The sequence below is a fragment of the Oncorhynchus tshawytscha genome, linkage group LG07 (genome assembly GCF_018296145.1).
Source record: "Oncorhynchus tshawytscha isolate Ot180627B linkage group LG07, Otsh_v2.0, whole genome shotgun sequence".
In the NCBI taxonomy this organism is placed as follows: Eukaryota; Metazoa; Chordata; class Actinopteri; order Salmoniformes; family Salmonidae; genus Oncorhynchus; species Oncorhynchus tshawytscha.
The window spans coordinates 18,993,401-19,020,599 of NC_056435.1; the positions used below are offsets into that span (position 1 = coordinate 18,993,401).

The 27,199-nt window shown below is 43.7% G+C and overlaps 1 protein-coding gene across 4 annotated transcripts in view; it reads left to right on the plus strand.

The window, feature by feature from the left end:
- Nucleotides 1-3,789, plus strand: part of LOC112254111 (protein MTSS 2) — a 115,407-nt gene extending 111,618 nt beyond the window's left edge. For 2 of the 4 annotated variants that reach the window (XM_024426339.2, XM_024426344.2), the window contains 3 exons: nucleotides 363-495; nucleotides 1,230-1,256; nucleotides 2,159-3,789. In XM_024426339.2, coding sequence (XP_024282107.1) covers nucleotides 363-495; nucleotides 1,230-1,256; nucleotides 2,159-3,246 — 1,248 coding nt within the window. In that variant the 3' untranslated portion in view covers nucleotides 3,247-3,789. The remainder of the gene's footprint in view (nucleotides 1-362; nucleotides 496-1,229; nucleotides 1,257-2,158) is intronic. The other 2 variants (XM_024426342.2, XM_024426345.2) reach the window with 1 other exon arrangement.
- The last annotated feature ends 23,410 nt before the right edge of the window (nucleotides 3,790-27,199 follow it).

The following is a 27,199-nucleotide window of genomic DNA, read 5'->3' on the forward strand; positions in this document are numbered from 1 at the left end:
GCCCACCTATGGCTGCGCCCCTGCCCAATCATGTGAAATCCATAAATTAGGGCCTAATTTATTTATTTCCTTCTATGAACTGTAACTCAGTATAATCATTTAAATTCCTTCATGTTGTATTTATATTTTTGATCAGTATAGTTCGAGAGCTATTTCAGGGTGTATTCTTAGTGTTCAGCTGACAGGGGGCAGCAGAGGCCAAGAGGTTGAGGAAGGATTCTCTTCCGCTATAAACATCTCCCCCTCCCCCAACAAATATCTCTCCCTCCCACCTTCCCCTCACGCTGTTTCATTCTCTCCCTTCCTCACTATCCCTCCCTCCCTTCCGCACTCCACCCTCTCTGTTACACTCCCTTTCATAGCTGGCCCTGACCCTGAGCGGTGGGCTCAACTCGGAGGCCCCCCACACCAGTCGCGACTCCCTCCACTGCTCTAGTGGCTACAGCACGCAGACCACCACGCCCTCCTGTTCCGAGGACACCATTCCCTCCCACGGTTAGTAGTGACTTCCACTCACCAAACCCCCCACCACACCCCTCCTAGGTTGTGACCAAATTGTCACCCTATTAGCTACCTAGTGCACTACCTTTGAACAGGCACTGTAGGGAAGGATGCCATTTGGGACGCAAACCTACTATCCCCCCATGGTCACAGCACTGTCTGCTTTTCTAGCTACGTCTCTGTGTTAGGGATCTTATACAGCATGCTTGTCTTATTGGTTGTGTGTCATGATTTGTGCTTTTGGGTCTGTTTGCTTGGATCTGTCTGTGTGTCTGTACATCTGTGATTGTCTTGCAGTATGCGGCATGTATCCATCAGTTATTTCACTATCACAACAGAATGACGTCTACACTTCTGCCCAATCCATATGCCTGTTTCAACAGCATTATCACAACACCAGTTTGTGCAAGTAGCCTATGGTAGGATAATGTGCTTTTTTCTGCAGTGCTACCTGAAAACCAAGTCTGAATTTGACCTCTCTCCACACATCACCTCACCCCACCTGTTTGTGGGATCAAAAGTCTGTATGCCGAGATGTAAAGCCATACATAGCATATCAGCCTGCAACCCGAGAAGGTTGTTCTACTCCAGTTTGGTCCCTCTCAAAGCATTGTGGTGCTGGACTGTCACTTTGTGAAGCACCTCCCCACTACATCATGTTTAGATCAAAGAAAATGTGCTCTTTTTATTTGTATACAAGTTAAACGCAATCCTATATTCTTTTTCAGCTGTAAAGAAAGAACCGACTCTTTATGGTAGGTTTCTTATCCGTTACTGTTTTAGATTTTCCCCCCTCTGTTCCTCACAAGTCAAATTAGAGACCTTCACAGTGATTTAGTGTGACATCTGTGCTGTGTGAATTCCCATCACATCAATGGCCTTTTTGCTAGTAAAAGGAGAGCATTAGCGCCGAGTGTTTTGTGTGTGCGTGGGTGTGAGAACCTTGATGTAATCGGAGGGGATGATTCTTGCGTTATTATGAGATCAATTGAGTGTGTGTGTGAGTGATTGGGTATACAAGCACACGCTCCTTTGTCTTTGTTTGTGTATGTGCAACCGGCAGGTAATTGTGGGTTTACCATCATCAGCTGATAACAGGTCACCGCTCTGTGCTGACTCACTCCATTACCACACACACCCTAATCATTTTTTCCTCCTCAGATAAGTCTGTTTTTTTCTCAACTGGGCAGTGATTCAGCATTGAGACACAGCCTGTGTACCAAATGTCACCCTATTCCCTACATAGTGCCCTACTTTTGACCAGAGCCCGGGAAATAGAGTGCCATTTGGGGGACAGACATAGTTCGGTTATTATGTTTGGGGCAAATCTGGAGTCTTAGTTTCTGGGGTTCTCTGATACATTTTCCATGTCTGATTCTCACTGACTACACCAAGTATTCAATTCTGTCTGACATGCTAAAAAGATAAACTTTGGTATAGAGAAACTTTGTGCCATGGAACATTCTTGCTTTTGGTTTTAATGGAATGCATCAGGTCAGATTTTCCACCCCAGGCAAAGCTTCTCCTTTCCTACCATGTTTTATTTCAGTTAGGAAAGAAATGTGTTGTGTTCCTCAGCTCTAAGTAACCACAGTCTTACTCTTGTCCCTCACCCCTCCTTTATCCATCCCTCTCTCCCTCCTTCTCCACCCACCAGACTACGACTACATCTCCCTGCACGGGGGCGAGGAGTTGCACCACAGCCCGCCCGACTTCGACAAGTCCTCCACCATCCCGCGCAACAGCGACCTCAGCCTGCAGTACCGCAAGATGTTCCAGAGCAAGCGGCCCGCCTCGACCGTCAGCCTGCTCGCTGACCCCGAGCCGCTGGGCCTGTGCCAGATGCACACTGCCACCATCCGCCGCAAGCCCTCATCCAAGCCCACCTACCGCCGTGGCACCATCAGTGGCGGCGTACCTATCCCTATCTGCACCCCCCAGGTTCCCTTCAAAGCCTTGGGGGGAGGTGTAGGTGGAGGCAACGGTGGTGGAGGGGGGAAGAGCGGGAGCGGCGAGAACGTGGGGCCTCCAGAGAGCAGTGTGGGGAAGGGCGTGATTGTCATGAGCAGAACGGTGGACCACGAGTTGGTCCTCGCCAAGCACAGTCTGTGCACTTCCACCCAGAGCCTGAGCGCCATGCCCTCGCACCACTCATCATCCACGTCGCCCTACTACTCTCTGATCCCGGGCCAGGCGCCAGTGCCCGTGGGCAGCTCAGAGCAGCTGTACCAGCTGAGCAAGCAGCAGCAGTACACCCTGCACCAGCAGCAGCAGAAGCAGTACCAGCACCTACAGTACAACCAGCAGCAGCAGCAGTTCCAGCCACCCCAGACACAACAGTTGCAACCAGCAGCCCAGACACAACAGCAGTTTCAACTACAGCAACAGTTCCAGCAGCAACAACAACTACAGCAGCAGCAACAGTTACAACAACAGCAGTACCAGCAGACACCACAACCGCAACAGCAGAAGCTCCAATATCAAAAGCAGCAGCAGCAACAGTGTCAGCGGCAGTCTCATCTCCCGCAACAGTACAACGCATCTGGGACTGGCAACCAGCTGGTAGAAAGCGGCCACTGCCCTCCCCCCCAGCAGCCCCCTGCCGCCCCAGACACCCAGGACGCAGATGAGCCCTCGGGTGGTGGAGGTCACATGGTCACCATGATCCGGGGAGTGAAACTGCGTCGGACTCTGACCAACGACCGCTCTGCCCCCTTCATCCTCCTGCCCAACCAATTCAAATGAGCCCTTCCCTACCAGTGTAGGCTGTCATCGTTTTGTTTTACGATTCTTGCTTTTCTTTTAGCCCCGTTTTGATTACATTTCTCCTGAGAAAAGAAAGGATGTTTCCTTTTTGGACATTTTGTCTCGTGTAAAAGGTTTCCCTCTCTCCAATCAAATGTCCAGTAGCACTGTTTTAAACAGATTGTTATAATATCCCTCAGAGGGACTCGTAGATGAATGTGGCCTCTTTATCGCTCTGTAATTTAAGATTTTTATACATACTGTACAAGGATGCGTGTTGGCTATATACAAGAATTTGAGCGCATAAATGATAAGTCTTATGTTTCTATATTGTTGAGGGGAAAATGCCTTGCTTACTTATTAGTCTTATCACCTGTATGGTTGGAACCAATAAAAACCCATACATATGTATATATTAGCGTGCTATACGGAAATCTTTATTGTATTTTTATTATTAATCAGTGTCAATGACAAAGACTGAAACAGTGGATGTGTAATGAATGATCCCCTAGAGGAAAATAAAGACTCATAACTAGACCTATATACCGTTCTAGTCTGCATCTCATTCAAGATGTGATCAAGTAAGCTCAATCACTCTCCATATAGTGTAGGTCCACCGTGGCTTTAAATGCTTTGAGCTGACTTTGCTATTTATAAACACACATGCTTCACCTTTGTGGCGAAGGTGACAGGCTTCTCATGATGGAGGTTGACTGTACCAGTGTTTGAGCCAATCAGAAGCTTGCACCGAAGGGCAGAGAGGGGTCACAGGGTCAACGAAAGGCTTTGTGGGGCTTTTGATAGCAGGGGTCAGGACCACTGTACCATAACCTTGAGCTGGAAAGTAAAGCCACCGTTGTGTAGGGGGGCAAGGAGGACTGCAATGCTCTTAATCCCTGCTCTAATGTGTTTTAACACTTTCTTCACATTGCCAAGCACATTGATTTAGTGATGTATGTGGGATAGTTTTTCAACTGATCACCCTGTTCCCCATAAGTGATAGGTATCCTCCCTACCTTCCTGAGGTTGGAGTTCTGGTTAATGTTCAAGTTTTTATGCATTATTTCAGGGAAATCGGCTCTTTTACTATGAACATGTGGTGCTATTGTGACATACCAATCCCAGCCTGCACTGCCTCCTCGCCCCCCGACTTACTGCACTTACACATGATGCACTCACTGGCCATATTAGGGATTTTATAATAACTGTTACTGACCATGCAAGCTGTCGAATCAACTAAGGGACAGACCATAGAAGTCGTGAGGAGACTCGCTGTTTCTGCAGTGACAATAGTTTTGCAGGTTATAGTGGTTTTGGGATCCTTCTGGAATGTGAGCCCCATATCAATTATTATTTAACCAGGCAAGTCAGTTAAGAACAAATAGTTATTTACATTGACAGCCTACCCCAGCCAAACCCTAACCCGGACCACACTGGGCCAGTTGTGCACCGCGCTATGGGACTCCCAATCACGGCCGGTTGGGATACATCCTGGAATCGAACCAGGGTCTGTAGTGACATCTCTTGCACTAAGATGTAGTGCCTTAGACCGCTGTGCCACTCATGCACCCTGTTAATCACAGCATTTTGAGGGGTGGGGTTGTGAAATAATTTGATAAAAGGCAAATGAGTAAAATGACACTGTATTTAGAACTTGTTTACCATTGTCTTTTTCTTAACTGAACCACTTTAAATGTGTGGGGTTTTGGGCCTTCTAGCCATTACACATAGCTACTCGTTCTTAAAAATATCCCCTTAGTCGTACTGTATAGAGAGGGCGATGAAACCAGAGAAGCTACTTTGAGTAGCGACGACGCCGCTAAGTGCATATGCCTCTTCCCCGATATTAAACGGGACTCCGCACCCAGCTGGACTGGGTTATTCTCTCATTCCCTCCCGGTTTGTGTAGGAGGCCCATTTACCTGACACCACTCATCACGCATCGAATGACCCCATTGGCCGGTTTAGCCATTGTGCGCACTCCCACCTCTTCTCTGGCCTCTTCATGTTGCCGGGGGTAACCCCCGTCCCCCAGAGAAACTACAATGGCCTCTGTAATCGAGGACTTTGTTACAGAATAGGCTTATACAACAACACAACTCCTGACTCGAGCAAATTTGAAGCAATATCAGGCTACATTTGAGCCACAGCTTTAAGTTCAAGGTTCCAAATGGTAATTACAGTACAGCGTGCATATCTCCCTAACCCCAAAGTAGGTCTGGGATAGTAAAATTATGGGGCAGCTGAACTGACTGTTCCCTTTCTCTGTTGGGTTAATTGTATGTAATCCGATAAGATTTGTGTTCCACTAGAAGAACTCAGATTTATTTTGTTTGTTTGAGTGAAATAAATTATCCAAGTTATGTTTATGTAGACTACGGAGATTAAATGAAGTTATAAGTTTTCTCAAACATTGCTGCAGTCCCACTCCAAACCCTGACAATCAGCAAGAGTGAAGGGCAGTATCCTGTTCTAAAAAGCAGTTTCCAATTCCTTTCTTTGACCTTGGCTTCAGCTACACTATGTCTGAGTCCCAAATGGCACACTATTCCCTATTTTGTGCACTACCATGGGCCCTGGTCAAAACTAGTGCACTATCGGGAATAGGGTTCCATTTGGGACATAGACTGTTGGCCACTCACCGGCAGTGTGTGAGAGACTGAGACTTGGTGAGTGTTGACTAGAAGCTTTGACCCCCCACCTTGACCCCAAACTGCCCCATAGAGCTCCAACTGATCAACCCTCCTCCTGTCCATCCTGTTCTGTAAAGGGAGTTGATCTCTTGTAAAAGCGTACAATGTAAATCGCCAAATGTCACAATTGCATCTGTGTAATGATGCTGAAGCCTTATATTAAAATAAATGTGGGTTTTAAAATACAAATGCGTTCAAAAAGTTGCTCATTGGCTTGTTTGTTTATCTCAAAAGTGGAAGAACTTCTGTTTACAGAAGTGGTATGTACAGTAAACAAAGCTGTGTGATGGCTTTCTTAAGATCTGAGAGAGAAAAAAAATGGATCAAATGGATTTGCTTATACTGCATATACAGAACACTAGGTGTGAGAGTGTGGATTTATTTAGATATCGTTTTTTATATTTATATATTGGTCCGGAGAATCTATACACCAACAATTAAGATGTGAACATGTTTTTAAGATCTGAGAAAGCGGGAAAATTCTCTAGAATGACTGTCCAGTCTCCATTGGATTTGCTTATACTCCATGTGATCTAGGGGTGTGTGTGGATTTATTTAGATATTGTTTAAATATATACACTTAGGATACAAAACATTAACAACACCTGCTCTTTCAATGACAGACTGACCAGGTGCAAGCTATGATCCCTTATTGATGTCACTTGTTAAATCCACTTCAATCAGTGTAGATGAAGGGGAGGAGACAGGTTAAAGAAGGGTTTTTAAGCCTTGAGACATGGATTGTGCATGTGGGCCATTCAGAGCGTGAGTGGGCTAGACAAAATATTTAAGTGCCTTTTGAACGGGGTATGGTAGTAGGTGCCAGGCTCTCCAGTTTGTGTCAAGAACTGCAATGCGGCTGGGTTTTTCACACAACAGTTTCCCGTGTGTATCAAGAACGGTCCACCACCCAAAATGCATCCAGCCAACTTGACACAACTGTGGGAAGCATTGGAGTCAACATGGGCCAGCATCCGTGTGGAACGCTTTCAACATCCTTGGGGTGAAGGTGTTTCTAATGTTAGGTGTACTCAGGGTATATATTGGTCTGGACAATTTACAGTATATACCAACATTTTATTAAGATCTGATCATGTATTCACAGGACTTGACTCATGAAATGTGTAAAAGACATTGTAGACAAACAATTTAAAACATTTATTCAAATTTGTCCATTAAGCGCAGAGAACAAGTGTACTAACGTAAATTATACATTGAATGGGTTAAGGTAATGAATCATCCCCGTCACACCCTCATTGATTCATACACACAGACTCACTCTTATCCACTCTCACACACACATTCTCACACACTGACACACTAGATATTAATAGTGACTAAGCAGAAGGCACTGCACAGTGACTGCAGGTAATAAGAGTGGGATTGCACAGCTATTGCAGGATTGCACGGCTATTGCACGGCTATTGCACTGCTGCATGACTCATGAGTATTCTTACTCTGGCCACTGGGGGGCACCACACCACCATTGGCAAACATGTAAACTAGCACAGTATATGGAATTACTTTCGTGCTATTAATATTAAGCAAACTTCTGAAGTTGAGAAAAACAGTACTATGAACAAAAATAATGATTTTAAAGCAAAACATAAATACAAAAGTAATACATGTAAAAGGAAATCATTCTGAAATGTGATACATGAATGTAAATTAAAGCAAAAAATAGCTAGTTAGCTGACTAAGAGCTGTCGGTGCCCTATTTGTTGGTACTGTGTAGCTCAGTTGGTGGAGCATGGCGCTTGCAATGCCAGGGTTGTGGGTTTGATTCCCACATGGGACCAGTACAAAAAAATGTATGCACTCACTACAGTCGTGGCCAAAAGTTTTGAGAATGACAAACAAATATTAATTTTCACAAAGTCTGCTGCCTCAGTTTGTATGATGGCAATTTGCATATACTCCAGAATGTTATGAAGAGTGATCAGAGGAATTGCAATTAATTTCAAAGCCCCTCTTTACCATGCAAATGAACTGAATCCCCCAAAAAACATTTCCACTGCATTTCAGCCCTGCCACCAAAGGACCAGCTGACATCATGTCAGTGATTTTCTCGTTAACACAGGTGTGAGTGTTGACGAGGACAAGGCTGGAGATCACTCTGGCATGCTGATTGAGTTTGAATAACAGACTGGAAGCTTCAAAAGGCGGGTGGTGCTTGGAATCATTGTTCTTCCTCTGTCAACCATGGTTACCTGCAAGGAAACACGTGCCGTCATCATTGCTTTGCACAGAAATGGCTTCACAGGCAAGGATATTCCTGCCAGTAAGATTGCACCTAAATACACTTTTTATCGGATCATCAAGAACTTCAAGGGGAGCGGTTAAATTGTTGTGAAGAAGGCTTCAGGGCGCCCAAGAAAGTTCAGCATGCGCCAGGACCGTCTTCTAAAGTTGATTCAGCTGCGGGATCGGGGCACCACCAGTACAGAGCTTGCTCAGGAATGGCAGCAGGCAGGTGTGAGTGCATCTGCACGCACAGTGAGGCAAAGACTTTTGGAGGATGGCCTGGTGTCAAGAAGGGCAGCAAAGAAGCCACTTCTCCCCAGGAAAAACATCAGGGACAGACTGATATTCTGCAAAAGGTACAGGGATTGTACTGCTGAGGACTGGGGGTAAAGTCAGTTTCTCTGATGAATCCCCTTTCCGATTGTTTGGGGCATCTGGAAAAAAGCTTGTCCTGAGAAGACAAGGTGAGCGCTACCATCAGTCCTGTGTCATGCCAACAATAAAGCATCCTGAGACCATTCATGTGTGGGGTTTCTTCTCAGCCAAGGGAGTGGATTCACTCACAATTTTGCCTAAGAACACAGCCATGAATAAAAAATGGTACCAACACATCCTCCGAGAGCAACTTCTCCCAACCATCCAGGAACAGTTTGACGAACAATGCCTTTTCCAGCATGATGGAGCACCTTGCCATAAGGCAAAAGTGATAACTAAGTGGCTCGGGGAACAAAACATAAATATTTTGGGTCTATAGCGAGGAAACTCCCAGGACCTTAATCCCATTTAGAACTTGTGGTTAATCCTCAAGAGGAGGGTGGACAAAAAAAACACGCAAATTCTGATGAACTCCAAGCATTGATTCTGCAAGAATGGGCTGCCATCAGGATGTGGCCCAGAAGTTAATTGACAGGGCGGATTGCAGAGGTCTTGAAAAAGAAGGGGCAATAAAATCCTTTGACACTTGAAATGCTCGTAATTATACTTCAGTATTCCATAGTAACATCTGACAAAAATATCTAAAGACACTGAAGCAGCAAACTTTGGATATTATTATTTGTGTCATTCTCAACTTTTGGCCAAGATTGTCTTCTGTCGTCTGATAAGTGCGTCTGCTATATTATCAAAATGTAAATGTCAAATGTTTATCAATTCCCACACCCAATTCGTGAATATATATATATATACTGAAGAAAAATATAAAAGCGGCATGCACAGTGTTGGTCCCATGTTTCATAACCTGAAAAATATATAATTTCCTTAAGCACAAAAAGCGTATTTCTCTCAAGTTTTGTGTACAAATGTTACATCCCTGTTAGTGAGCATTTCTCCTTTGCAAAAAATAATCAATCCACGTTTCGGGTGTGACATATCAAGAAGCTGATTAAACAGCATGATCATTACACAGGTGCACCTTGTGCTGGGGACAATACAAGGCCACTCTAAAATGTGCAGTTTTCACACAACACAATGCAATTGGCATGCTGACTGTAGGAATGTCCACCAGAGCTGTTGCTAGAGAATTGAATGTTCATTTCTCTACCATAAGCCTCCTCCAACGTCATTTTATAGAATTTGGCAGTACATCCAACTGGCCTTACAACCACAGATCACGTGTAATCATGCCAGCCCAGGAACTTCTTCACCTCCGGGAACGTCTGAGACAAGTCACCCAGACAGTTGATGAAACTGTGGGTTTGCACAACCGAAGAATTTCTACACAAACTGTCTCGGGGAAGCTCATCTGCATGCTTGTCGGCCTCACCAAGGTCTTGACCTGACTGCTGTTTGGTGTCTTAACCAACTTCAGTGTGCAAATGCTCAACTTCGATGACCACTGGCAGGCTGGAGAAGTGTGCTCTACGGATGAATCACGATTTAATCCATACCAGGCAGATGACAGACAGCATGGGGAACATCTCGCCCTCCCCATCTATTTCTATGGGCACAAGCACTGTTCATAACACAAACTGTTCACACCCCTCTTGTTGGCGGAGAGAACATTTTGCAGGTTTGATCCCAACAGTTTTGGAACCACTGTTTTAAAGGGTATCAGTTTGTCAAATCTGAGCGAAATCACTGCAGATCGTTCCCTTCCTCTCCCTCCACCCACTCTGAAGTCAGTTTCTGTTTGATGATAACTGATCGCTTGCCAGGTACATTCCTCCCTTTCCCTGCAGTTGTAAAAGTGGGGATGAAGTGCTCTCACTGCCTGCTACTCTTGGAGCTGCTTAAGAACTTGTTATGGCTCCAATCCCGATATCGGGATAAGTGTCATCAACAACCGCTGAATAGCGTAGCGCTACATACAATAAATATTACTATAAATATTTATATTCATGAAATCACAAGTGCAATATAGGAAACCACAAGTTAGCCTTTTGTTAATCCTGCTGTCGTGTCAGATTTTGAAATTATGCTTTACAGCGAAAGCAATCCAAGCGTTTGTAAGTTTATCGATCGCACTATAAAACGTTAAGTACACTTAGCATCAGGTAGCTCGGTCACGAAAATCAGAAAAGCAATCAAATTAATCATTTACCTTTGATCTTCGGATCTTTTCACTCACGAGACTCCCAGTTACACAACAAATGTTCCTTTTGTTCCATAAAGATTATTTTTAGATCCAAAATACCGCAGTTGGTTTGTCGCGTTATGTTAAGAAATCCACAGGAAAGAGCGGTCACAACAACGCAGACAAATTCCAAATAGTTTCCATATTGTCCACAGAAACATGTCAAACGTTTTTTATAATCAATCCTCAGGTTGTTTTTAAAATATATAATCGATAATATATCAACCGCAAATGTCTTTCACAGTAGGAGAGGGAAAAGCAATACCTATCCAAACTCTGTTGCGCGAGCAAAACTCATGTGACCACTTGACACAATGTTATCGTTCTGGCTCCTTTTTCAAAATAAAAGCCTGAAATTATGTCTGAAGACTGACACCTTGAGGAAGCGATAGGAAAAGGAATCTGGTTCATATCCCTTTAAATGGAGCAAGGGGAGGCTATGGAACATGGAGTTTTCAAAATAGAAGCCACTTCCTGCTTTGATTTTCCTCAGGGTTTCGCCTGCAATATCAGTTCTGTTATACTCACAGACAATATTTTGACAGTTTTGGAAACTTTAGACTCTAAAGTTTAGAGTGTTTTCTATCCAATACTAATATTAATATGCATATATTAGCAACTGAGACTGAGGATCTGGCCGTTTACAATGGACACCTTTTCATCCAAGCTACTCAATACTGCCCCTGCAGCCATAAAAAGTTAATAACAGAGGTGACTCAGTGTGTGGTCACTCCCTTGTTGTGGGCCTGTGCATGTCAACTCCGGCCTAGAGTGAGTCAACTCTGACACCCTTGGTTTCTGATCTATACTCTCTTCCCAGTCCCTCTGCTGTCCTAACCACAGGCACGCAGAGAAAGCTACAGGCTCTGAACTTTCCTCCAGATCCCCACCAGAACCGGGAAGGCAACGCATTTTCCTTCCTTCTCTCTCTAACTCACTCGTGTAATGCTACTGACGCAAACTCCGATTTGTGTTACTCCAACAACATTAGTCCTTATTTGTTTGACTTGTGATTCAGCTCTCTCTGAGCACCAGGCACTGTATTATGCTATGACTAAATGTGGTGTGTGTGTGTGTCATTGTATTGTCAGTGGGTAGTGTTGTATTGGCAGCATATTGAGTTTCTTGTGGCCAGTGCATCTGTTAATTTATTGTGACTGATGTCTCAGAAATCCTCACAGTAGCTGATTTACTCAACATTATTGTACAGTATGTTTCCCATCTCCCAATCAAGTATGTGATGCTCCATACCATAACAAATTAGCCAATGGAAAGCCTCGCAATGATTTTTTTCAGCTAACCTGTTCTTGGCTATACTTTGTTCATTCTCGATTAGGTAAAGTTTGAGTTAATTTTATTTTTACAGGGACGGTGCACATTAATCAATGTTTCAGTAAAAGTGCCGGCTAATTTTCAACCGCAGTCACTGGGCAGGTTATTAAAAACAATTACAATACAGACCATCATTGAGCAGTGAGCACACGCAGAGCAACATAGGACTAGCAAGATGTAGCATACAGACAGAGCAACATAGAACAAAAAGCAGCTAGACAAAATTCATAAAAGCAACAAAGTGTTTCCACACCTCACAAGCTACAGACAACATGGAAAGTGGCAATACACAGTTTGGGATTATGTTCACAAATCTGATTGACCTTTAGCCATGTCTTCATGCATTTTGTGAAAGTGTGATATGTGGTGCAGTTCAAATCAAATCAAATTTTATTTGTCACATACACATGGTTAGCAGATGTTAATGCGAGTGTAGCGAAATGCTTGTGCTTCTAGTTCCGACAATGCAGTAATAATCCAACAAGTAATCTAACTAACAATTCCAACAACAAAAAACTACTGTCTTATACACAGTGTAAGGGGATAAAGAATATGTACATAAAGATATATGAATGAGTGATGGTACAGAGCAGCTTAGGCAAGATACAGTAGATGGTATCGAGTACAGTATATACATATGAGATGAGTATGTAAACAAAGTGGCATAGTTAAAGTGGCTAGTGATACATGTATTACATAAGGATGCAGTAGATGATATAGAGTACAGTATATACGTATACATATGAGATGAATAATGTAGGGTATGTAAACATTATATTAGGTAGCATTGTTTAAAGTGGCTAGTGATATATTTTACATTTCCCATCAATTCCCATTATTAAAGTTGCTGGAGTTGAGTCAGTGTGTTGGCAGCAGCCACTCAATGTTAGTGGTGGCTGTTTAACAGTCTGATGGCCTTGAGATAGAAGCTGTTTTTCAGTCTCTCGGTCCCAGCTTTGATGCACCTGTACTGACCTCGCCTTCTGGATGATAGCGGGGTGAACAGGCAGTGGCTCGGGTGGTTGTTGTCCTTGATGATCTTTATGGCCTTCCTGTAACATCGGGTGGTGTAGGTGTCCTGGAGGGCAGGTAGTTTGCCCCCGGTGATGCATTGTGCAGACCTCACTACCCTCTGGAGAGCCTTACGGTTGTGGGCGGAGCAGTTGCCGTACCAGGCGGTGATACAGCCCGCCAGGATGCTCTCGATTGTGCATCTGTAGAAGTTAGTGGTAGTCGTTTAGCTCAGTTACCTTAGCTTTCTTGGGAACAGGAACAATGGTGGCCCTCTTGAAGCATGTGGGAACAGCAGACTGGTATAGGGATTGATTGAATATGTCCGTGAACACACCGGCCAGCTGGTCTGCGCATGCTCTGAGGGCGCGGCTGGGGATGCCGTCTGGGCCTGCAGCCTTGCGAGGGTTAACACGTTTAAATGTTTTACTCACCTCGGCTGCAGTGAAGGAGAGTCCGCATGTTTTCGTTGCAGGCCGTGTCAGTGGCACTGTATTGTCCTCAAAGCGGGCAAAAAGTTATTTAGTCTGCCTGGGAGCAAGACATCCTGGTCCGTGACTGGGCTGGTTTTCTTCTTGTAGTCCGTGATTGACTGTAGACCCTGCCACATACCTCTTGCGTCTGAGCCGTTGAATTGAGATTCTACTTTGTCTCTATACTGACGCTTAGCTTGTTTGATAGCCTTGCGGAGGGAATAGCTGCACTGTTTGTATTCGGTCATGTTACCAGTCACCTTGCCCTGATTAAAAGCAGTGGTTCGCGCTTTCAGTTTCATGCGAATGCTGCCATCAATCCACGGTTTCTGGTTAGGGAATGTTTTAATCGTTGCTATGGGAACGACATCTTCAAACCACGTTCTAATGAACTCGCACACCGAATCGGCATATTCGTCAATGTTGTTATCTCACGCAATACGAAACATATCCCAGTCCACGTGATGGAAGCAGTCTTGGAGTGTGGAATCAGCTTGGTCGGACCAGCGTTGGACAGACCTCAGCGTGGGAGCTTCTTGTTTTAGTTTCTGTCTGTAGGCAGGGATCAGCAAAATGGAGTCATGGTCAGCTTTTCCGAAAGGAGGGCGGGGCAGGGCCTTATATGCGTCGCGGAAGTTAGAGTAACAATGATCCAAGGTTTTTTCAGCCCTAGTTGCGCAATCGATATGCTGATACAATTTAGGGAGTCTTGTTTTCAGATTAGCCTTGTTAAAATCCCCAGCTACAATGAATGCAGCCTCAGGATGTATAGATTCCAGTTTGCAAAGTATCAAATAAAGTTCCATCAGAGCCATCGATGTGTCTGCTTGGGGGGGAATATATACAGCTGTGATTATAATCGAAGAGAATTCTCTTGGTAGATAATGCGGTCAACATTTGATTGTGAGGAATTCTAAATCAGGTGAACAGAAGGATTTGACTTCCTGTATATTTCTGTGATCACACCACGTCTCGTTAGCCATAAGGCATACGCCCCCGCCCCTCTTCTTACCAGAAAGATGTTTGTTTCTGTCGGCGCGATGCGTGGAGAAACCCGCTGGCTGCACCGCCTCCGATAGCGTCTCTCCACTGAGCCATGTTTCTGTGAAGCAAAGAACGTTACAGTCTCTGATGTCCCTCTGGAATGCTACCCTTGCTCGGATTTCATCAACCTTGTTGTCAAGAGACTGGACATTGGCGAGAAGAATGCTAGGGAGTGGTGCACGATGTTCCCGTCTCCGGAGTCTGACCAGAAGACTGCCTCGTTTCCCTCTTTTACGGAGTCGTTTTTTTGGGTCGCCGGCTGGGATCCATTCCGTTGTCCTGGTTGAAAGGCAGAACACAGGATCCGCTTCGTGAAAATCTTATTCTTGGTCGTACTGATGGTGAGTTGACGCTGATCTTATATTCAGTAGTTCTTCTCGACTGTATGTAATGAAACCTAAGATGACCTGGGGTACTAATGTAAAAAAAACAAAAAACTGCATAGTTTCCTAGGAATGCGAAGCGAGGCAGCCATCTCTGTCGGCGCCGGAAGTAGTTATGTGTCTGATGGCAGTGTATTCCAGATATGAGATGCTCTCACAGAGAAAACGGATTTACTAAAGGTGTTTTTCCTTAAGGGAACTATAGTCACCTCTCATGGCAGACCTTGTGGATCTGCCATATGTTTGGGTTTTATGTTTAACAAAAATCCTGAGTGGAGGGAGGGGGAGCCAGGCCATTTAGGATCTTGAATAGTGTATCTTAGAAATGTCTTGTGTCCAGTTGCACGTGGGTCTCCAAAAACCATAGAATATTCAGAAATATATTAAATCCACATTTTGTATCGAGTGAGAAAGGGCTCTTATATGTGTGTAGATCGTTGTTTTGGCTGCACTGTGTGATGCGCTGTCATCTACTTCTACACTCATCGAAACTACTAGTTCCTGCTAAGATGTTGGGAAATGCAAAATGTCTGGCAGCTAAAATGTCGAGGGAACTCCTCAGTGCAAAATGTGGATTTAATATATTTCTGAATATTCTATGGTTTTTGGAAAGATTACCTGGATTGCAGAATGACCATGCGACCGTGTAATCTGAGGTCAGAATAAATATCATCATTTCTGTCACACCTGAACATAACTTCATTATGACTGGAGGTGTCAAAGTTCCCACCTAAAAGCCTTTATGGTTTTTAAAGGATACAATATAGTCTCATATCAGGAAATGTGATTCTCTGAAAGAGCTTTGCATAATGTCTAGCAAAACCCTCTGCACTCTGTTTTCAAAATGGCAATTGGATCTTGACAGTGAGACCATATACATTGGGGCAAAAAAGTATTTAGTCAGCCACCAATTGTGCAAGTTATCCCACTTAAAAAGATGAGAGAGGCCTGTGATTTTCATAATAGGTACACTTCAACTATGACAGACAATTTTTTTAAATCCAGAAAATCACATTGTACGATTTTTTTATGAATTTATTTTCAAATTATGGTGGAAAATAAGTATTTGGTCAATAACAAAAGTTTATCTCAATACTTTGTTATATACCCTTTGTTGGCAATGGACAGAGGTCAAACGTTTTCTGTAAGTCTTTACAAGGTTTTCACACACTGTTGCTGGTATTTTGGCCCATTCCTCCATGCAGATCTCCTCTAGAGCAGTGATGTTTTGCGGCTGTTGCTGGGCAACAAGGACTTTCAACTCCCTCCAAAGATTTTCTGTTGGGTTGAAATCTGGAGACTGGCTAGGCCACTCCAGGACCTTGAAATGCTTCTTCCGAAGCCACTCCTTCATTGCCCGGGCGGTGTGTTTGGGATCATTGTCATGCTGAAAGACCCAGCCACGTTTCATCTTCAATGCCCTTGCTGATGGAAGGAGGTTTTCACTCAAAATCTCACGATACATGGCCCCATTCATTCTTTCCTTTACACGGATCAGTTGTCCTGGTCCCTTTGCAGAAAAACAGCCCCAAAGCATGATGTTTCCACCCCCATGCTTCACAGTAGGTATGGTGTTCTTTGGATGCAACTCAGCATTCTTTGTCCTCCAAACACGACGAGTTGAGTTTTTACCAAAAAGTTCTATTTTGGTTTCATCTGACCATATGACATTCTCCCAATCTTCTTCTGGATCATCCAAATGCTCTCTAGCAAACTTCAGACGGGCCTGGACATGTACTGGCTTAAGCAGGGGGACACATCTGTCACTACAGGATTTGAGTCCCTGGCGGCGTAGTGTGTTACTGATGGTAGGCTTTGTTACTTTGGTCCCAGCTCTCTCCAGGTCATTCACTAGGTCCCCCCGTGTGGTTCTGGGATTTTTGCTCACCGTTCTTGTGATCATTTTGACCCCACGGGGTGAGATCTTGCGTGGAGCCCCAGATCGAGGGAGATTATCAGTGGTCTTGTATGTCTTCCATTTCCTAATAATTGCTCCCACAGTTGATTTCTTCAAACCAAGCTGTTTACCTATTGCAGATTCAGTCTTCCCAGCCTGGTGCAGGTCTACAATTTTGTTTCTGGTGTCCTTTGACAGCTCTTTGGTCTTGGCCATAGTGGAGTTTGGAGTGTGACTGTTTGAGGTTGTGGACAGGTGTCTTTTATACTGATAAGTTCAAACAGGTGCCATTAATACAGGTAACGAGTGGAGGACAGAGGAGCCTCTTAAAGAAGTTACAGGTCTGTGACAGCCAGAAATCTTGCTTGTTTTTAGGTGACCAAATACTAATTTTCCACCATAATTTGCAAATAAATTCATAAAAAGACCTACAATGTGATTTTCTGGATTTTTTTTTCTAATTATGTCTGTCATAGTTGAAGTGTACCTATGATGAAAATTACAGGCCTCTCTCATATTTTTAAGTGGGAGAACTTGCACAATTGGTGGCTGACTAAATACTTTTTTGGCCCACTGTATACACAGAATGAATCATACATTGATTACAAATTATGTCATAAAGGAAACGTTGCTTGCGGATGGAACAGATATGACAGCTGGTTACACAAAGAACGGGGGTTGGGTTTGAGTGAAAGAGCGGGAAGACTTGAGGAACAAAGGGAGAAGCTATGTCTCTATCGGGCCGTAGGCAGCTACTCTATCGTAAATACAGAATCTTATGCATTCTAAATTACCGCCCATTTGGAAAAGGATAATGCAGTAAATATTTACTCTGAGCTGCGCTTCAATAGGTTGGTGATAGATGGAAGACCGTGTTGCCCAACAGAGTCCTTTGTCCTTTGAAGAGTTTCTCTGTTGGTGCCCGGGATACGTTGTAGTGTCATCTTTGTTTGGTAGAGGGGATACTCTGTCCGTCCTTTCCTAGCCCAAATTTACAGCTCCTAGCCGCTGCTAACTCAACGGCTAGGAGGTATCACTTCTGTAGTGAATATGAGTTCATACCATTCGCAAACAAAGCTCACACTGAGGTTGGCTTAGTTCTGTAGTTGACATGTTAGTCCTTTTCAACGTATGGAATGTTGTCCTACCATCCTCGGAACAGATGGTTACATTTTTGTCAAGGGCTTATATAGTGGAGGGAGAGAAGGGTGTGTTTCATAGTTTATAACCAATGTCTCTTAACAGGGGCGGGCCACTGATTGAGCAGAGCTCTAACTTTATGAAAACCCAGATCTCTCATTTGGAAGCTAAAATTACATTGAATCTTTTCACAAATAGTGTCAAATTTAAACATTTAAATTGCACAACAATTCCATGTGAATCTGATAACTAGAATGCGTAGACTTTCCCAGATACAGTTTGTCGTTCTGTCCACGGTCATAATGTCTCAGATGACAACCAAACTGACATCATATTCATTAAGTACCAACGCATATTTTCAACTGGTTCTATTACCGAAAAATGGTTCCTTTCCCCCACTTGTTTTATGTTCCCAGACTCTGTTTAACAAAGGCTATTCAAGAGTCCTTCAGTATTCAGAGAGAGAGGGAAGGGAGAAAGGTATTTATGGGGGAGTCATAAACCTTACCCACAGGCCAACGTCATGACAAAGGCCACCAAAAATCCTGAAATTTCAATCCCCAAATACAACAATACACCTCTGCTGTCTTCAACCAGGATCTCAGCCATCATTGCCTTCATCCGTAATGGGTCTGCGGTCAAACGACCACCCCTGATCACTGTTGAACGCCCCCTAAAACACTTCAGCGAGCAGGCCTTTCTAATCGACCTGGCCTGGGTATCCTGGAAGGACATTGACCTCATCCCGTCAGTAGAGGATGCCTGGTTGCTCTTTAAAGGTGCTTTCCTCACCATCTTAAATAAGCATGCCCCATCCAAAAAAAATTGAACTAAGAACAGATATAGCCCTTGGTTCACCCCAGACTTGACTGCCCTTGACCAGCACAGAAACAACCCGTGGCGTACTGCATTAGCATCGAATAGCCCCTGCGATATGCAACTTTTCATGGAAGTCAGGAAACAATATACACAGTCAGTTAGGAAAGCTAAGGCTAGCTTTTTCAAACAGAAATTTGCATCCTGTAGCACTAATTCCAAAAAGTTTTGGGCCACTGCAAAGTGCATGGAGAATAATAGCACCCAACTTCCCACTGCACTGAGGCTAGGAAACACTGTCACCACCAATAAATCTATGATAATCGATCATTTCAATAAGCATTTTTCCACAGCTGGCCACTTCTCCTTCACCCAAATCCAGACAGATAATATTCTGAAAGAGCTGCAAAATCTGGATCCCTACAAATAAACTGGGCTAGGCAATCTGGACCCTCTCTTTCTAAACTTTTCAGCCGATATTGTTGCAACCCCTATTACTAGCCTGTTCAGCCTCTCTTTCGAATCATCTGAGATCCCCAAAGATTGTAAAGCTGCCGCGGTCACCCCCCTCTTCTAAGGGGGAGACACTCTAGACCCAAACTGTTATAGACCTATATCCATCCTGCACTGCCTTTCTAAAATCTTTGAAAGCCAAGTTAACAAACAGATCGCCGACAATTTCGAATCCCACCGTACCTTCTCCACCATGCAATCTGGTTTCCGAGCTGGTCATGGGTGCACCTCAGCTACGCTCAAAGACCTAAACGATATCATAACCGCCATCGATAAAAGACAGTACTGTGCAGTCGTCTTCATCGACCTGGCCAAGGCTTTCAGCTCTGTCAATCACCAAATTCTTATCGGCAGACTCAATAGCCTTGGTTTCTCAAATGACTGCCTTGCCTGGTTCACCAACTACCTCTTAGATAGTATTCCGTGTGTCAAATCAGAGGGCCTGTTGTCCGGACCGCTAGCAGTCTTTATGGGGGTGCCACAGGGTTTAATTCTTGGGCTGTATACTTCTGACCCTTCTTTGGACACTGTGTTAACAAACCTCCAGACGAGCTTCAATGCCATACAACACTCCTTCCGTGGCCTCCAACTGCTTTTAAATGCAAATAAAACTAAATGCATGCTCTTCAATTGATTGCTGCCCGCTCCCGCCCCCCCGACTAGCATCACTACTCTGGACGGTTCGACGTAGAATATACGGACAACTACAAATCCCTAGGTGTCTGGTTAGACTGTAAACTCTCCTTCCAGACTCACATTAATCTCCAATCCAAAATTAAATCTAGAATCGGCTTCCTATTTTGCAAACAAAGCCTCATTCACTCTTGCTGCCAAACATACCCTCGTAAAACTGACGATCCTACCTATCTTTGACATCAGCGATGTAATTTACAAAATAGCCTCCAACACTCTACTCAGCAAACTGGATGTAGTCTATCAGTGCCATCCGTTTTCTCACCAAAGCCCCATATACTACCCACCACTGCGACCTGTATGCTCTCATTGGCTGGCCCTCGCTACAGATTCGTCACCATGGCAACTGTGTCCTGTTTGTGTTTGGTGGGACGTTGATGGAATATTCTCCTAACCGTCAGAAAACTGGACACGTAAGGGTTCTTGCAACGTCCAATAAAATGTCTTAAATTCTGAGAACATGGCAACCACATTCTGGGTAAGTTCTATTTGACATTAAGGGAACGGTCTCTTGGAAACATCCTTGCGCATCACAGGAACATTCCTATAAAAACGTTAATTACCTAATGAGACTCTTAATGGAATGTTCTCTAAAGTTGTCTGAACATTTGTTGTTAGCTGGGTCGGGAGGTGACAAGCCCCCCCTCCTCTCTGTGTGTGATGAGTCAGACGGGCATGGTCTGAAAACCACAGTCATCAAATTCTTCTGTTGTGACTCTTTATTGTCCAAATGACCCCCCACCTCCCCTTATTCCTCTGTGTAGGCCTGTCTGTGATATCAACTGATGTTTTATTGTGAGTATATTCCAGTAGATTTTAAAATCCATGTTTATTTTACTTCTGAATAAACTTAACTGGGACAGGGAAGCAACGGACGAGGCTATTTTGGTTTCTGTTGTCATCCTTGTCTTTGTCATGGCACAGTCACTAGCAACCTCAGATCAGATGGAACAGATGAGCAAGCTAACCCTCTTACTGGAAGAAGCCTTGGCAGCGATACACACTGTGAGCCATAATTGATGATAGAGTGACTGTGGCCCAGATTGGATCAGTTAAGATGTTGGGAAAGGAAGGGCAAGGATGTCAGAGAGAGCCCAATAATCTGAATTTATGTTAGCTAGAAATGTTGCCTCCAATTTACTATGCAGTAGAATTCAGCAGCCCGTTTGTCTCCAACAGTGGTTTGTCATGCTTTTTGTCAGTCATTTTACCTGAGGGGTAGTTGGTATTTTAAGTCAATGAAAAGATCTCTGCCAGTTCTGCCTGTTCAACATTTATGTTCTCAAAGTGTTTACAACACTTATCAGGATCTGATTGCATTGGAGTCGGCCCAGAGCACATATAATTCGCCTTATTTCTTTTGAGTACCCTGCTGTTTGTTTTCACTGTAAGCACATTTCCCATTTGTAAAATGTTTTGTTCTGATATATGTGAGTCAGTCATATGTTTGACTGATAGGGAGTTAGTCTGTCTTGGACTTTATCCAGTGTGACAAAGGAGGAGTTCATGAAGTTAGCTAAAACAAGATGAACCATTTCAAGAGTCATTCACTTCGTGACACACAATGGCGCAATAAAACATTTTTCACGAGCGCTATAATGACATAAGGCCTAATAAAAGAGATTTATGCTAAAAAAATGATTGAGGCGGGCCACGTCTCCTCAACCAGATAAAACGGAGTTATGTTCAGTGGACTGAACAAACCAGGACGGAAACCGTTCTGGGCTCCTCCAGTCCAAAAACAAAGTAAACAAAGGCAACACTTTGTGCTGGCACTTTCCCGCCAAATCTCTGCCAGCCTGTTCACCCTCTCACCATGGTAACTGGCCACATTGTGTTGCTCCAAGCCATCTGAGGGGTTTTCCTCTTGAAACAGAGCTGAAAATATGCTCTGCCATGTCCCCTGCATAAAATAGCTCCAATGTGTGCCCATTGAAATATCTGTTTTCTTAGATTTTAGGGAGACTCTAAAAAGAGTGGACAACACAGTAAAAGTATGTTTATAAAGGAATGTGTGGTTTTGGTGTCATGTCTTGTCTTAGCCACTAGATGCCGTCAATGTTAGTCTGGGGGTGTTTTGTTTCTGTCTGCGTTACTTTGTGGTACAAAGTCACTGATATACAGCCGGAGAATTCACATAGCCTAAAGAGCTGTCAGCCTGCTACTGGGGCTGTCCGGCTGAAAAGTGACCATGTCATGCTGCTAATCGGGTCACAGATCATGCTGTACCTGCTGTACCTGCTTTTCTCTGACTGTCAAACACATCCATGACTCAACCGTGGCAGTTATAGCCCTATGACTCTTTTTAATGTGGACCAAAATGCAAAAAGAGACAGAATTTGTTAAAAACAAAGAATTGAAAGGACTCTATATGCTGCCAGCCTTTGAATAAATTCCAGACTGGGTATATCTTTGTTTTTCTTTCTTTCTGTCCCAGTGCTTGCGTAATCTTGCAAGGGTTTTCAACTGTAACAGAGCGTTTACACTATACAAACGGCACTCGTCTAGCCACGTTAGCCTATCCCTCATGTGGGTGCTAAAAAGTTGACACTACATATCAACAGCGATTGTCAGCAAATCCAGTAGGGGCTGGAAGCTATGGTAAGCTTTGATTGGTCAATCGCCATTGCGATATCGCGGAGGATTTGCATAAAGCTCAGCCTTCCCCAACTTTAGTCCCAGCCTGTTGATCTCCCTCATCCATGCTCACATTGATCGACGGTCCCCTGCCCACTCTACTTGTTTCACTTTTCTTCCATTGAAAGTGAATGGTTTACAATGTTTCACTGCGCGATGCTGCTTCCTATTGTATATGCACTGTAAGATTGAGGAGGGTTGCAGTGGCCTTGCTGACCTTCTTGTACTTTACTGTGCCAGTCTTGTCCAGGAGAAAGCCCGCGAAGACATAGCCAATAGGAGGCCAGCGCTGGGGGGAACTAGCAGCTGGGCAAGAATTCCTGCATGCCGTACAGTTCTGACAAAGGGAGGGACTGTTTCCCGCCAGCTTTATGCAAATCCCTGGAGCGCTGCCAGAGACATTCTTCCAAGCAGCTCCCTCTTCCTCCAAACCGGGAGGGGGGAAGAAAAAAAGGAGCCGGAAGCCCAAAGCCATTTTAGTAATTTAGCAGACGCTCTTATCCAAAGTGATTTACAATCTGATTATAAGAGACTAGTTCATTGTATTCATGACACTTTATTAACGGTTTTCCACATTGTTCTGTATCATTGATGATTCAACACCGCCATTAGTTTTACAGTGCATTCGGAAAGTTTTCAGACCCCTCGACTTTTTCCACATTTTGTTCAATTAAAGCTTTATTCTGAAATTGATTAAACAGTTTTTTTCCCTCATCAATATTCACACGATACCCCATAATGACAAAGCAAAAACATGTTTGCATTAAAAATAAAAAACTGATGTCACATTTACATAAGTAATCAGACCCTTTTCAGTACTTTGTTGAAGCGCCTTTGGCAGCGATTACAGCTTCGAGTCTTCTTGGGTATGATGCTCCAAGCTTGGCACACCTGTATTTGGGGAGTTTCTCCCATTCTTTTCTATATATCCTCTCAAGCTCTGTCAGGTTGGATGGGGAGCTTCGCTGCACAGCTATTTTCAGTTCTCTCCAGACATGTTCGATGGGTTTAAGTTTGGGCAATTACTGACAACTGATAAATTATAATTGGCAATTGTCAAGGCCTGAATTGAATTCCGATCAATTTACTGGAGTTTAAATAGAATTGACCACATCCCTGGCTCTCTATGTTTACATAAGACTAAAATCTTTCTGGTTGTGATTTCACCACTGTACTGGCTCTGGATAGAGTTAAAGTGAAGTTACACTCCAAAATTTGTCAGATGTTTTTATACCTTTTTAAAAGTAGTATTCTGTTGAGATGATAAATCCATGCGCCAACCCATCTGTTTTGTAGACCCAGCTACTATATATGCCACAATCCACAATAAATGGTAAAGATAAGCACCATTTCATTTCCAGATTTCCTGTGCTTATCTTCTCAATTAATTTGGGGTTGAGATCTAAAAAACTGATGACTCATCTTGACTTAAGACTACTTTGGAGATCTGAAAACGATCTTTTGATGTGGTTTTTTAATGTCCCTTTAACCCTACCCGACGAGACGGAAAGAACCTGCAAGTGACGCTGTTCCATAGACGCATATAGCCGTTCTCCTCTTTTCGACTCTTTTTCTCTACGCTCCTCTCCTCTCCTTCCGCTCTGCCTCCCTATCGCTACATGGATACGGTTATAATGTTGTTTCTATTAAGGGTTAAAAAGACATGAGCTAAATGGCTCTGGGCAGGGAAACCTCAGTCACCCTCCAGGACTCCGCTGGCACTATACCGAGTGGAGGAGGAGGAAGAGGGAGGGAGCCAGGCAGAACGGCCCCGTCATTACACACTACTTCCTGTGTTCTGCTTTCCCTGCTCCAGAGGAGTGGTGGAGGTTGAACACATGGAGACACTCACACATACTGTACAAGCAGAATGTACACGCAAGCAGGCACCCCAACACACACACAGGAGTTTAAAGAGAACCAGTACAGGGCAGGCGGAAGCTTTTTGTCTACCTTTTGAGTGCCTTCAACTCATGCTGACGCTGTGTTTGAACTCTGTCATAATGCCAACATAAGGCTGTCATGAGATTAGGTTTACACATGTCCTTAGGGGTCGTAACAGACTTGCCTTTAATTAGAGAAAGAATTATATCCAGCAATGTTGGTTTGTGCAGCTCATCCTGAGGTAATTTTGACGTCTAATCTAATTCGGCAGAACCCATTTGATCCTTTCCACTGAGCTCAAACCCCAACGCAGTGCTGAGTCACATTATGGCAAGGTCAAACATGACGTCGCAATGGATCAGAGAAAGCAAACAGAATGATTGACTAACTATCTCTCTGATGTCATGTCAGAGTGCCCAGTGAATCACCCATGTGTCTCTGACCACTTGGCGCTTGCTCTGCCACTCCAGTTAGACGCTGTACCCAGGAACCCCAGGGAAGGTGAACAGACAATGTTTGTTCACCCCCATGATGCCCGCTTACAGGGCTCTCTAATCTCTATTCACAACCGCTGGCATTCCCCCTTTTCCGTGGAACCAGAGGAGCTGATAGTGTTTGAAGTGGGATAAGGCGGATTTAAACAAGGGATTAATCATTAACGCTTCTTCAGAGGACCGCAGGTTCCAACGTGTTCAAACCAGCGTGGTCGGTCGACCCACTCGACCCCCACCCCCTCATTCCACTTAGCCTTGGAGTAGCTTCTTGATCAAACTGCACATTTTGGCTGTTGGTGACAAAGTTATCTTTTACTAATCTGGTCAAACAGATTGACTGCTGTGCTCACCATTGTTTCACTTCAAGTCTTGAATTGTTAGTCTGGTTCAAAAGTTTTTATGGGTTTTCTTTAATTTTTTTCTTTAATTTTAAATAGCTATCTGCTCCTCTTATCGACACTGGTTCTAGGTTAGGTATGCAGGGCCCAGCCGGTGAGCAAGGTGTGGGATAAACATGACAATCAGGTTGCAGGATTTTACATAGCAAACCATCCATCCTCTAGCACCTTTTTTGGTTATCAAGTTCAAACAGTTCAGTTTAATAAACAGCATGTTAATGGCACAACCCATTGGATGGCAGAACTAATTACAATTATGTAGTAACGAGAATTGTAATTTCTGGCCCTGAATATTTTGTCATTTTGTCCAGAATATCAAGTGGAATGTGATAAATGTCTGCCCCCTAAATGAGTCTGAGAGACTGTAATAATCACTCAGCCCCATGGCAAACTACCAGATAAACATCGCTACATTTCCGAACTTGTGTCTATGAGCGTTCTGGAAATGTTCTGCATACCAGATGTCATTAAAGGCGACCTCTGTGGGCACAAATGATCATGTACACTACCGTTCAAAAGTTTGGGGTCAGTTAGAAATGTCCTTGTTCTTGAAAGAAAAGCAAACATTTTTGTCCATTAAAATTACATAAAATTGATCGGAAATACAGTGTAGACATTGTTAATGTTGTAAATGACTATTGTAGCTGGAAACTGCAGATTCTTTATGGAATATCTACATAGGCGTGCAGAGGCCCATTATCAGCAACCAGCACTCCTGTGTTCCAATGGCACGTTATGTTAGCTAATGCAAGTTTAACATTTTAAAAGGCTAGTTGATCATTAGAAAACCCTTTTGCAATTGTGTTAGTACAGCTGAAAACTGTTGTGCTGATTTAAAGAAGCAATAAAACTGGCCTTCTTTAGACTAGTTGAGTATCTGGAGCATCAGCATTTGTGGGTTCGATTACAGGTTCAGAATGGCTAGAAAGATCTTTCTTCTGAAACTCGTCAGTCTATTATTTTTCTGAGAAATGAAGGCTATTCCATGTGAGAAATTGCCAAGAAACTGAAGATCTCATACAACGCTGTATACTACTCCCTCCACAGAACAGCACAAACTGGCCCTAACCATAATAGAAAGCGGAGTGGGAGGCCCCGGTGCACAACTGAGCAAGAGGACAAGTACATTAGTGTCTAGTTCCAGAAACGGACGCCTCACATGTCCTCATCTTCAAATTTGTTATTTTTTTAAACCATTTTCATGTAGACTTGATTGTGTGTTTTGTATCATTGTCTTGCTGCATGACTCAGCTGCGCTTCAGCTCACAGATGGATGGCCTGACATTCTCCTGTAAAATTCTATGATACAAAGCAGAATTCATTCCTTCTATTAAGGCAAGTCATCCAGGTCCTGAGGCAGCAAAACATCCCCAATCCATCACCATGCTTGACCGTTGGTATAAGTTTCTTACTGTGGAATGCAGTGTTTGGTTTTCGCCAGACATAATGGGACCCATCTTGTCCAAAAAGTCAACTCAAGTTTGACAAAAAGCACCTGGAAGCACATGGATGATCATAAAGACTCTTGGAATAATGTTCTATGGACAGATGACTCAAAAGTGTAACTTTTAGGACATGGGTCCCATATGTATGTATATTTACACAACAGGTTGGTCCAATCCTGAATGCTGATTGGTTAAAACCGCATTCCAGCCGGTGTCTATTCCACAAGTTACCACCGGCTAAATCTGACATTAAATAGCCTATTTACTCTGTTCTATCTGACTAA